The sequence below is a fragment of the Eulemur rufifrons genome, chromosome 6 (assembly GCF_041146395.1).
Source record: "Eulemur rufifrons isolate Redbay chromosome 6, OSU_ERuf_1, whole genome shotgun sequence".
In the NCBI taxonomy this organism is placed as follows: Eukaryota; Metazoa; Chordata; class Mammalia; order Primates; family Lemuridae; genus Eulemur; species Eulemur rufifrons.
The window spans coordinates 5966419-5978980 of NC_090988.1; the positions used below are offsets into that span (position 1 = coordinate 5966419).

At 44.9% G+C, this 12562-nt stretch overlaps 2 protein-coding genes across 2 annotated transcripts in view; one reads left to right on the forward strand and one right to left on the reverse strand.

The window, feature by feature from the left end:
* NCAPD3 (non-SMC condensin II complex subunit D3) overlaps positions 1–8230 on the forward strand; it is a 70993-nt gene extending 62763 nt beyond the window's left edge. The window contains exons 31-36 of the mRNA XM_069468671.1: positions 1730–1884; positions 2106–2245; positions 3201–3278; positions 7463–7534; positions 7621–7681; positions 7772–8230. Coding sequence (XP_069324772.1) covers positions 1730–1884; positions 2106–2245; positions 3201–3278; positions 7463–7534; positions 7621–7681; positions 7772–7880 — 615 coding nt within the window. The 3' untranslated portion in view covers positions 7881–8230. The remainder of the gene's footprint in view (positions 1–1729; positions 1885–2105; positions 2246–3200; positions 3279–7462; positions 7535–7620; positions 7682–7771) is intronic.
* Positions 8231–11767: 3537 nt separating this feature from the next.
* JAM3 (junctional adhesion molecule 3) overlaps positions 11768–12562 on the reverse strand; it is a 63951-nt gene continuing 63156 nt past the window's right edge. Inside the window, exons 7-9 of the mRNA XM_069468672.1 lie at positions 12336–12465; positions 12193–12247; positions 11768–11864 (exon numbers count right to left, since the gene is read on the reverse strand). Coding sequence (XP_069324773.1) covers positions 11829–11864; positions 12193–12247; positions 12336–12465 — 221 coding nt within the window. The 3' untranslated portion in view covers positions 11768–11828. The remainder of the gene's footprint in view (positions 11865–12192; positions 12248–12335; positions 12466–12562) is intronic.

Here is a 12562-nt window from a genome sequence, read left to right on the forward strand (position 1 = left end):
CTTTGGGATTACTACTTGTTGGCCACTACCGGGTGTCTTTGTTATAAGCGATAGATACACCAACAGCTCGAGGCCTTCCGTCCCACAAAGCTATGGCGTGGGAATTTGTCTGGAAGGTCATTGCAATGATGGTTGGGAGAATCCTATGAGTGCCAGAAAGCAAGCTGGCAGTAGGGTTGTTTGGTCTTTGGTCACAGCAACTGTAGATACCTACGTCTGCCTGGAATCTTAGTTTCTTGTCTTTCTCCCAGCAGGCCTCTCTCTAGAGCAGCTCATCCCCGGGGGCATTGCTGGGATTAGCTGCTACTCTGGTTAGGAGCATAATGTTCTCACTGCCCTGAGGAGTCCGGACAGATCTGCTGTATTAAAAAGTGATGAGAGGCCGGGCGTGGTGGCTCACGCCTGTAATCCTAGCACTCTGGGAGGCCGAGGTGGGCGGATCGTTTGAGCTCAGGAGTTCGAGACCAGCCTGAGCAAGAGCGAGACCCCATCTCTACTAAAAATAGAAAGAAATTATATGGACAGCTAAAAATATATATAGAAAAAATTAGCCGGGCATGGTGGCGCATGCCTGTAGTCCCAGCTACTCGGGAGGCTGAGACAGGAGGATCGCTTGAGCTCAGGAGTTTGAGGTTGCTGTGAGCTAGGCTGACGCCACGGCACTCACTCTAGCCTGGGCAACAGAGTGCGACTCTGTCTCAAAAAAAAAAAAAAAAAAAGTGATGAGGACAAACTAACTTATTCCACTTTCTCTTTAATGCCACAACATCTACATATGGCAGTTTGCTACTAATATTCTGTTTCTGAAAAGGAAGTTCTACTTGCCCAGGGCTGATACGGTTTTCAAATAGATTACTTATGAACTTTCTCATAGCATGTGAAGGTTCCATTCCAAAAAAAATGTTAAATAGAGAAAGGGGAACACTTGTATACTGTCGGTGGGAATGTAACGTAGTACGACCACTATGGAGAAAAGTATGGAGGTTCCTCAAAAAACTGAAAATAGAACCGTATGATCCAGCAATCCCACTTGTGGGTATATATGCAAAGGAAAGGAAATCAGTACGTCAAAGAGACATCTGCACCCGCGTGTTCGTTACAGCACTATTCACAATAACCAAGAGAGAGAATCAACCTGAGTGTCCATCAACGAATGGATAATGAAAATGTGTTACCTATGCACAGTAGAATATCATTCAGCCGTTAAAAAAGAATGAAATCCTGTCATTTGGTACAACATGGATAAACCTAGAGGACATTATATTATAATAAGTGAAATGAGCTAGGCACAGAAAGATAAATACTTCATGTTCTCATTCATATGTGTGAGCTAAAAAAGTAGAACTCAAGGAAGTAGAAAATTGATTGGTAGTTCCCAGAGCCTGGGAAGGGTCGGGGAGGGGAATGAAGAGAAGTTGGTTACTGGGTCCAAAAAACAGTTAGATAGAAGGAATAGGTTCTAGTGTTTAATAGTACAGTAAGGAGATTATCATTAACCTAATTTATTGTATATTTCAAAATAGAAGAGAAGAATTGGAATGTTCCCAACACAAAAGATACTTGTGTAAGGTGATGGATATCCCAATTGTCCTGAATCATTACACATTGTAGGCATGTATCAAAATGTCACACGTACCCCCCAAATATGTACAATTATTAAGTATCAGTTTTTTTAAAACTTTAAAAAAAGTGTTAGAAAGTAAAACTCTTTATTTATCTTTTCTAACAGGTTGCTCCACATTTAGAAATAATGACAGTTCCTGCTGGCCAAGAAAATCCCGCTGTGAGCCAGCCCTCAGTACCTGGGCCAAGCACTGGCCGTGCACCGACTCTGTCCCCTGTATCTGAAACCGGGCCATCGAACAGGCTGATGCCCAAAGCCAGGTAAGAGGGCCACGGGGTCCCTGAGGGGGCTGATTGTGTGTTCTCAGAGGCGGCTCTGCCGTCCCAACCAGGCGTCGGCAGGAGAGCGTCGTCACTGTGCCTGCCCCACCCCTCTCTCTACATGCTACCCTGGGAGGTTGGAACGCGTGTGGCTGAGGGATGCTCTTGAACAGAAGCGGGTGGGGACTGCAGTGAGAACCTCAGTGTCTTCTCCTCCACAGGCCCATGTCCCTGAGCACGATTGCAATCCTGAATTCTGTCAGGAAAGCTGTGGAGTCCAATAGGAGGCATCGGAGTCGGAGCTTAGGAGTGTTGCCTTTCACTTTGAATTCCGGAAGCCCGGAAAAGCCTTGTAATCGGGGTAAGCCTTCAGTCTGGCACCAGACATAGTGAGAGCAGAGCGATCAAAAACCAGAACAAGCCTACGTCTCGATCCTTCAAAATGGTTTCTATTTTCTTATCTTGAAAACAACATTAATTGGGCAGTTAGGATTATGGGTAATAAAACGATGCATATCTAGTCTAAAAGATTTGGGAAATAGTGAAATATGTAACTCACCCACAGCAGTGAGGTGTTCATTCCTCCAGTGTTCTCCTCACACACACATTTTGTTTCACTTAGGAAACTGTGATCTTAGTGTGCATTGTCTTATGACCTGCTTCCCTATACACGCTTATAATAAGATATATGCAAATGTTTCCATGAAATTGTCTTCCAAAACTTTACTCCCAGTGGTTCTACAGCATTCCATGGTGTGGAAGTACCAATACATGTTTATTGCTACCCTATTCTTGTAAACATTGGTGTTTTTTAGCTTTTTTTTTTAACAGTCCTAGAGACAGATCAACTTTTTAATACAAATAATGCCACAATAAACATCCTTGTACATATAGCCTTGTACGTATGTAAGCCGTAGGTTAATTTCCAGCAAAGGCCATGAATATTTTAAAACTTTGATAGTGTGAAACTGTCTTCCATAACTTGTGCCAAATTGTACTTTTACAGGAGTGTCCATTTTCCTACTTAGAAACACGGGTTTTATGATTTCCCATTGTCTTTGCTGAGCTTTCTAGACCAAAAATGGTATGGTTTTAATTTCCATTTTTTTTAATCCTAATAAGAATGGACTTTTTTCCCTCAAATTTTCATTTATTTGTATTTCTTTCTGAATTGCCCTTTTATAAGAGTACTTTAAATATTGGGAATTTTAACTTTATCATATATCCTGCAAATGTGTTTTTTCATTTGGTGGGTTGGTTCTTTGATATTGTTTTGAGTTTTTTTAGACAGATAACACTTTTTTGTTTTATCCTAGCATCTTCATACAGCTTGGAGCAAGAGTCCAATGGAGCCATTGACCATGTAACTAAACGGGCCATCAGTACCCCTGAGCGTAAGTAACCAGCTTGAGTAAGTTGGCTTCCCCCAGGTCTCCCCTACAGTCATTTGTTTCCTAGAGTTGTAATAAAACTCTTTACTGTTGTAAGGTAGTTCTTTTATTAAATAATTGGCTAAAGGCACTCCTGATGGTCAACAACATTATAGTGTGTTATTCAGACTAAATGTTTTAGGATCATCCTGATAACTTGATTAACTGAGCATGTATTGCATGTTCAGCACTCTTGGTGTTTTTGCATGCATTAACTCAGCTAAACTTCACATGACCTGTGGGGGACCCTCACGTGACAAGTGGTGATGCCAAGGGGCAAAGAAGTTAGGTTACCAACCTAGACGGTGCCATTCTGGAGGCGGCCCTCCTTGGTGTCCCTGCTGTCCAGGTGCACTTGGTGCTGCTGAGCCCAATCTGCTCTGGGCAGTGGCAGATGTCAGCACCAGCGCCTTCATCTCACAGTATAGATGAGTTAGACGAGTAGAATATTTTTTTCCCATCATTTTGTTATATAGCTGCTGCTTGTCTCAAGCCCCATGAAACCCATTATTTTGAGAAAATTACTATAGTATGAAGAAACTCTTAGCTGGGCATGGTGGTATGTGCCTGTAGTGCCAGCTGGTCAGGAGGCTGAAGTGGGAGGATCTCTTGAGTCCAGGAGTTCAAGGCTAGCCTGGGAAACATAGACCCCCGTCCCTTAAAAAAAAAAATAAAATAAAGAAGTTCCTCCTGTCCGAATCCGCAGTGCAGTTTCCAAGGCCCTGCCAGGTGCATCCCTGCATGCCCTGTACTCTCTCCACCCCAGCCGTGTCCTAGTCCTCTTGGCCTGCCTGCAGCAGGGCACACTCCTCCCTGACCCGGTCTTCACACACCACGCCGCCGTCTGGATCGCCCTTTCCCTGGCCTCCAGGCCAGAGCAGGCGCCCCCTCCCATGGCACTGACCTTCTCATGACACTCACCACACTCCTGTGTTTGTCGTCCACCCTGGTTGTTCATTTTAGGCCATTTCACTTCTCCACAGGCCCTACCCCAGTGCCTGGAACCATTCAGTGGTCAGGCAGATGGCAGAGCTGGGAGCTCAGACCTCCTGGTCCCACTTGTGTGCCCCTTCCCAGCCTCCCTCCAGTCCTGATTTTGGACATTAGGGGATGGGAACAGAGCGGCGAGGTAGCACACTGTTCATTCAGTCATGTCTTAGGCAGTTCCTATATTTGAGCACCTACTGTGTTCTAGCTACTGGCTGTTGATTCTTTACCTGTGATGCTGTGGTCTTACAGAACATTTAATGGATTATAGATAATTTTCATCCAGGTCCCCCTTTTAGGGGACAATATCCCACCCCACCTCTCCTCAGGTGACAACTAAATCATGACAGCTTTTGTCATTAACGGCAGTGGGTAATTTTGGGTACGTATGTATATATTGAACAGATGCAATGTTGTGTATGTGAAAACGTCAGCCTCTTTCAAACAGAAGAGTTTGCTGTATGTTCTGTGTCCCTGGCTCAGGAGTACCAAGTGCTTCTGTTTTGGCAGTCGGGTACCATATGCTGAAGAAACGGGGAGAATGCCATGAGTCCCTGATTTCAGTCTGTGGCTGGTCCTTAGCAGTCTGTGTTCCTCAGCAGTGGCACCTGGCGAGGCGTGTTGATGCTGCTCGCGTTTGCATGTGTAGAGCTACCTCTGCACTGAACATGAGACTCTCGGGTGTCATCGGATCGTGAAGTACCTGTTCTTTCTCTGGCCTCGAGGGTAGTAGTCCTGTTGATGCAATTTCTGGCCATCTCTCTTTATGCTGAACCTGGAAGAAATGCTTGAAGGAGGGTCTCTTATTAGCTCTCCTTCTTGGAAGAATTAGTAGACAAGTTAAAAGCACCTAGTTTTGTTTTCTCTGTAGTTTACAGATTCTTTTGACAACTCTAAGTGGGGGTGACTGTCAGGCAGTGTCTCAGCTCTTCAAAGCTAGTAGGAGAAATGCCACCTGGCTCAATATTGCAGCATACCAGTGGAATTCAACACAAAGTGGTTTTGCTAAGTGGAAATGAGTTAAAAATCCTAGGATTTTAACTGAAAGTCTTTGGGAGCTTTTAGCAAGTCCTCTTACTGCTATAATTCAGGCAGCAAAAACGCGTCCGCCTTTGATTGTAAGCACAGTGCATTAGTAATCTAAGAGCCACCACACACGGGCTTTTGTAAAGGGGGGAGACTTATTACCTGGACTACACACAGGCTTCCAAACAGGAAGAGCGATGTGTTTGCAAGGAAAGGGAATTTCTAACGACAGCACAAGGCAGGACCTCCCAGAAACAGGAATAAGCAGACCTGAGCTGTCTTCATGGCAGTGATGAGGATAGACTTCTCCACCAGTCTGATAAGGAAGCTTGAGTAGCTATCCAGGTACACAGCACTGCAGTGCACTGATGAGCTTTAAAGTGCAGACTAGAAAGATACAGTCTGTACTCATAAGAGAAAGTGTGCAGAGAACAGGAAGAACTCTGCGGCTCACTTCACAAATGTGTTTGCAAAAAGGACAGCAGGCTCAGTGGGCATGTGCTCTGTTCTGAGATGGGTACTCATGCAAACATACAGCGCCACGGGGGCAGGGCTGCACCAACGGGTCTCTCAGAGACCGGGTGGTGTGCTGAAGTCAGATGTGGGGAGGCAGAGAAGCCGAGTGTGCAGACACAGGCCTGCTTAGCAACTCGGACAGGTGAGCATGGGTGGAGCGTAGCACGCACGCGTGTGTGTGTGCGTGTGTGCGTGTGTGTGTGTGTGTGTACATGTGCATCAAGTGGGTCTGTAAAGTTAGCTGGTGGCCAGCTCAGCGTGAGAGTGTGTGTATGTGCATGTGTGTGTGTGTGCGCATGTGTGTGCGTGCGTATGTGTTTGTGTGCATGTGGGCACCTTCACATCAAGTAACTCTGTAAAGTTAGCTTGAGGCCAGTTCAGACCGAGAGTGGACTTTAGGCTTTTCTTGAACACAAGGCTATCAAAGTGTCTAAGCAGCGTAGTGACTTTACAAACTTCTTAATTAAACGTAATTCGGGTGACGTAGGGGATAGTAGCTGTTAACTCACAGTAGTTGCGAACATTTCTTCAGCACTTAGCTATACCAGATACTGGGTTAACACACTGACTGCCACACAAATCAGAAATTTTCCTACAGTGTATTATTATGAAAATAGAATAAAAACTTCGAGTGTAATTTAAAGGTAAACATAAATAGGAAAACAAAATTTACCAACTTCTATTCATTTAATCTACATTTTTAGAATTAACTTGTCAATATTAATTTTTACAATAAGAACATCAACAAGATTTTGTATATGCTTCACACATCCCAGTGTCAAAACTAGAGTGAGTTAAATACAACTCTCCTGGCAGTTAATGTGTTAAACACCTTACATAAATAGTCTCATTCAGTTCTGACAACTTCCCTGTGAGGTAGGGACACTTTTATCCCTATTTATGAGGTGAGGAAACGTGAGTTGCTAGAGAAGTTCACACAACTGGTGAGACACAGAGCCAGAGTTCACAGCGCATCTGCTCCACGGCCTGTGCTCCTGACACTTGCCCTCCTACCTCGAGGGTGAACTGGAAGGGGAGGCCCTGGGAGGACAGCACCTCAGAAGTTCCACGGGCTGGGGGTGAGAGGCAGGGGACAGGGAACCGGGATGAACAGACACTTGGAAGGTAGGATGGACAGGACTTGGTTACTGACTCCATGTGGAGGAGAAGCCCGTGATGCCGTATTTCTAGCTGGGACGGACCATTGATTGGCTGGGAATATAGAAGGAACACGTCGCGGGGTGGAGGTAAGGAGCCGGTGAAGTGTCTTCAGGAGAGCCAGGTGAGGCACAATAGGAAGTGTAGAACTGGGGCTCAGGAGGGAGGTCTGAGCTGGAGTTGACAGCCACCAGCAGTGCGGACAGTCACAGAAGATACGGGGTAGGGAAGAAGCCAGAGACGGTGAGCAGTGACTGAGGAGGGGCCGGTGGAGCAGCCTAAGGAGGGCCATGGTGGGAGAAAGGAAGTCAGGAGAGACCCAAAGGAGAGTTCACAGGAGGAAGGAGCCTTCAGCAGCGTCAGGGCCTGGGCCAGCGTTGAGGTGACGAGTAAGATAGGAACCTCTTGATGCCTGTTTCCCACCAGCTTTTAATTAACAATGGTGTTTCCCCTTTGCCCAGAGACCATCAATGACGTCACGTTTGGAGCAGGGGTCAGTTACATAGGGACCCCGCGGACTCCTTCAGTCAAAGGCAAGTCCTCAGTTTCCTTCTACACTTGACAGCTAGCTGCCTTTGAAGTTCTGGGAATACTGACTTTGTGTTTGACTCCCTTCCAGAGAAAATTGAAGTCCAGAGTCAAGGAAATGACATTTTATGTTTATCATTGCCTGATAAACCGTAAGTTTACCAAAGAGTTCCCTTTTGAGGTGACATTTTTGTCAGGGTTTTCCTTTTAGTTCCAGAATGACTATACCTTGTGTTTCCTAGGCCTCCACAGCCCCAGCAGTGGAATGTGAAGTCTCCAGCCAGGAATAAAAACACCCCAACTCCCGGCAGGAGGTCCCTCCGAAAGACCCCCCTGAAAACAGCCAACTGAAACGGTGCGTTCCAGGGAGTGTCCAGCACAGCAAGAGCCCTTGAGGAGACACTTCTGTTCCCTGCACGTGGGAAGACGGACGCATCCCCTTCGTACACCTGGAGTGACACTTCATCCTGGAATAGCAAAGCCCCTCAGGACCCCGGCACTCCAGCTGCTCATCTTGCAGCTGGCCAACCTTTTACACTGCCCTTTATGACATCTGTGGTTAAAAATTACAAAATAATAAGAGAAATGCCAGATTGAGATTTTCTATCTTAAACTTAAAGCTATTTAATATTATGACTTTATTCCATTTGAAAGTGTCCTGTCCATTCAGATAAGCTATTATCTGGTCTTTAAGGAACATAACTTAAAAACTTCAGCTTTCTTTTATAAATCAAGCCTCTATTAGCATGTTTGAATTCCTTATAGTACATATTTTCCCATATCTAATGATAAAATTTTGATTATAATATTTTTTCTATTATTTATAACTGCAGATTTTTTTTTAAAGTGTAAAGCTTTCTTAAATGAAGTAATAAAGATTTGGCACAAATACAGCCTTCCAGTATTCAATAGGATTTTTCTATTTTTAGAACAGGGCTTTTACTGTCAGTCATTTTAACTTTATGTACTTAAGAATGAAACCAAATCTTTCCTGTTAGGGAAAAAATGGTTCCACTTATCTTTAAGGTTTGGTTCATGCAGCCACCTGCCTCTGCTCCTATGCAGAAGCTGTCTGCCTCCCAGTAACAGACATCCTTGTTAGTACACAGACACGGTTCCTGCTCATGAAAACACGGCTTTGTGTCCCTTCTCCAGAGTGCACTGTTGCTGAGCTGTGTGACACTCTGCCACAGACTGCTCCCACAGTGGAGGAATAACTCGAGTCTCTTGTGTTGGCACCATCAGGGAGACTTAAAACACTATCCAAGAATCTCCAGAAACAAATGCACTTGGTGCATTTTTTAATCCCAGTATTATAGAAGCAAAAGTACAAAGTTACTGCTTAGCTGTGTTTTTAATATAACCATGGTGGTGGTTTTGGGGGATGGGTACCATTGTGTTCCTCCCACAGCTCTCTCATACGTGAACCACGACACAGGTGGACTTGTCATTGGTATAGCAAGTCACAGAGCTGCTCTTGAGTGAACAGACGGACAGCAGTCCAGGTGATTTCCCTGGTGGACAGTGGTGGGACTATGGTGTTTTCAGTATATGTGCCTAACTAACAACGCTGGGAAGAAGAGGTAAACCCAACATGAAAGCAAACAAGAAAGAAAGAATGAAACAAAGTTTGACATATTTTTAAAAGCTTTTATAAATGAAGTTTAACAAATACCAAATTACAGGTGTGTTAGTACAAGTCTGTAACATCTATGTACAGCAGCATCCATACCAAAGGCAGAGTCACAGCCTCGTATAGGCCTCTTGAGTCTTCAGTGACAGTCACACCTTCCAGTGCATGACTGTTCCTTTCCTTCTACAGTCTTACAGTCAGTCGTAGGCAACTACTCCCCAGGCCCCACTTTTCATTTCTCTCTACGTTGTCAGACCCAGTTCCCACGGCACTAGGGTAAAAGGTTTCAGGATATGAGAAAGGTTTTAGGATATGAGAAAGGCTACCCTATATCACTATGACAACCAAGAAGGAGGCTGGAGTGTTATTCCCCCACAGTTAGATTGGGGAGCTATCCCTTTCTACCAAGATGAAAAGATGAAAGGAGAGTCTTAATTGTAAGCATTCGAGATGCCGATGCAAAAGCAGACAGGTAGCATTGAGCAACTGCTGAAGAGTTGCCTACTGCTCTGCCAAATATCGCCTAACAAAGTAGTTCACATAACTTAAAAAAGAAAAGTCAACATAATCTCAAGTATTCAATTAAAAAAACTGTCAAAGTACAAAAAATTAAGACACTGAGAGCTGAATCACAAAGCAACTAGGATCTCCTACATGAAAACCGTCCTTCAGGCACATGGCGGAACGAGGTGCTCCTGAGACGCTCCTTGCTTCAAACCACGTCACGTCCTGGGTCCAACACGGCAATGTATCTGGGGCTAAGAACATCTGCTCTTGAAGAACAAAGGCTTCTGGATGATGTTTCTAATGCCCCCCACAAAGGTAGCAGTGTCCCAGGTAGATAAAAAATTTAAAATCAAAATGAGAAACCTGCTTTTGATGCAGGCATTTTCCTTCCCTCCCACCAGGCTTTCCACCCGCTGCACCACCTGGCATTCTCCAAAAGGCCAGCCCGGCCGCCGCCACAGGGCAGTTTGTTAGGGAGGAGGCAGAACCTGCAGTGCTGGCTGCTTTCTACGTGGCAAAGAGGAACAGTGGGATTCATTTTCTTTTAAAAGTATTATTGTAGTTGACAGATTTTATTATAAAATTGCCTTTGGCCCTGGACAGTACTAAAGAACTACACAAATTATTAAAATGAACTTTAAAAACAAATAGCAGTAGCTGCTTTGTTTTGTGAGCCAGCCACAACCAAAAGGAGGTCTGTCACAGGAACCCCAAGGTGGGACGCACCATGGGAGACACTTTTCTAAAGTGTCCACCTTCGAACTGTCCTGGAGTGAACCAAGTGCCTCGTGGCACTTGGACAACACTTATATTAAAGCTAATCAGGACACGAAGCCATAGTCGAGGCTTTAAAGGTGGCAGTGGGTACTCTACCCAGCACTTGGAAGCCAGGCGGCAGTACTGACCCAGAGTGCTGGCACTGGCACAAGCCCAGGAGGTGACTGATGTGGTTTGTGTGTATACGTCTAACAGCTTCTGCATGGTCTCTGGGCATAGGTAATTTTGGTCATCTCAGGAAAAGGCATTTCAAAGCTAACCTGAGAGCTACTTGGGTTTCTTTTGGAGAGATGCAAACGTGTCAACATTGCTCAACTGGAATTTCTTAAGGTTTCCTAAGCAACAATGGTCTGATGTATACACAGTATTAAGTTCTCTTGTGAAAAATGCTAAAACTTATGTGGAAAAAGGAATGTTCCAGTAAGCCTCCATTGGGGAAAATACTCTTAATTACTGATATTTTCCAATTTAACACTAGTAGCTTAGAACTTTTACCATAAGTTGAACTTTTTTAAAAAAATATGTTATTTAACATTATATGACAATCTATTTACAGTTTAAATAGAAATTTTCTTTTCAATAATGAAAATACATCCTTAGCAAAAATTTAGAATGTAAAATTTTATAAAATAAACAATACCCCATAGAAAAGCATATTTCAGTACCATTTCTGACTTAGCCTAAGAGAAAGGTTTTCCTTAAATCCTGATATCCTCTTGGACAAGCAGGGTTCCTCGGGTAAGAAGATCCCTCTTCCAGCAAGCAATTTACCTTCCTTATTTTGGTTGTTTTTTTAATAAAATCCTGATCCAAAAAGATTCCCCAGGATGGACACGACGACACTAATCAAGAGAGCCTGTAGGAAGGAACTGCAGTGGGGTCTGTGGGCCAGTGGAACAAGGTCACTGTGTGGAAAGCCTTTTCTGGGTTTGCTGATGCAAACTCTGCGGCTACCGGGTTTCGCTGGGGCTGCACTGCGGCCGCGTCACCTCGCGGCACTTCTCCTGGCTGGTGAATGATCAGTGGAGAACAAACTGGCTTCACAGGTCCACAGCGCCCAGCACAGGAGAGTCTATGTGAACAAGATCTGTACGATCACCCTAACACTTATGTGGGAGCCGGGTCACCAACAGACCGGGAATCCAACTCAGTGAACACTTTCAGTTTCTTTCCCTTATGGTTACTGTGTCCATCTTGAGGAAAATTCTTTTATTCATGTGGCTTGTTAAAGAGTAAGAAAGGAGCAGTGGTCAACTTTGCCCAAAACAAAAAGCTTCTGCATGAGTGTCTAGCTCTGTCCAAGCGCACCCGGCTCACGGCGGCCCTGGACAGGAGTCCCTAGCAGAGGTATTTGCGTGTTCTCTCAGCCACACCGCCAGGTCTCAGATCACAAACGACGACTTGTGTCTGAAGTCGCCCTGCAAAGCCAACACAAAGTTAGAACCATCAAGGGGCCAAGTGGGGCAGTGAGAAAGGAAAACACTAGTCAAATCTAACATGGGCTAAACATTGTCCCTGAGGAGAAAATTCGGGCAAAACTATAAACAAATGAAATGATCATTCTTAAACTGACATCTGTTAGCAGCTGCACAGCACAGACCGCACTAGTGTGTGCGTGCCACTGTCACAGGCTGAACGCTCAGGATCTGCGCCGTCACTCAGAAATCTGGTTATGGGACCCCCTTGGCTTCCACGGAGAAATGTCATTTTCTTTGCTGGGTACACCTAGATTTCCTAAATGATTACCTCTTCATCTGTCCTGATGTAGTTAACTCCATCTGGCCTCCCTGGGTTCTTGTAACTGTGAATTGGAAAAGAGGACAGTTCAGTGCCATGGTTATATCGACGACAGCTGGAACTGTGCGATTTTTCATGGAAAGCAGGCTCACCTTTCTCCATCCTGTTTATTGTTGATGAAGTAGCCACGTCTGTATGCACAGCAGATGCCCAAAGTAATCAGGGCCAGGACAGCAAGGACAACCAGAACCCCACCAATAATACCACCAATGTTCAGGTCATCTGGAGAAAAGGAGGTGTCAGGGAAGAGATGATCCACACTGTTCTTATGAGAGACTCGGTCCCCCTGTGCCGCCTCCTCACCCCCTCATGCCACTCC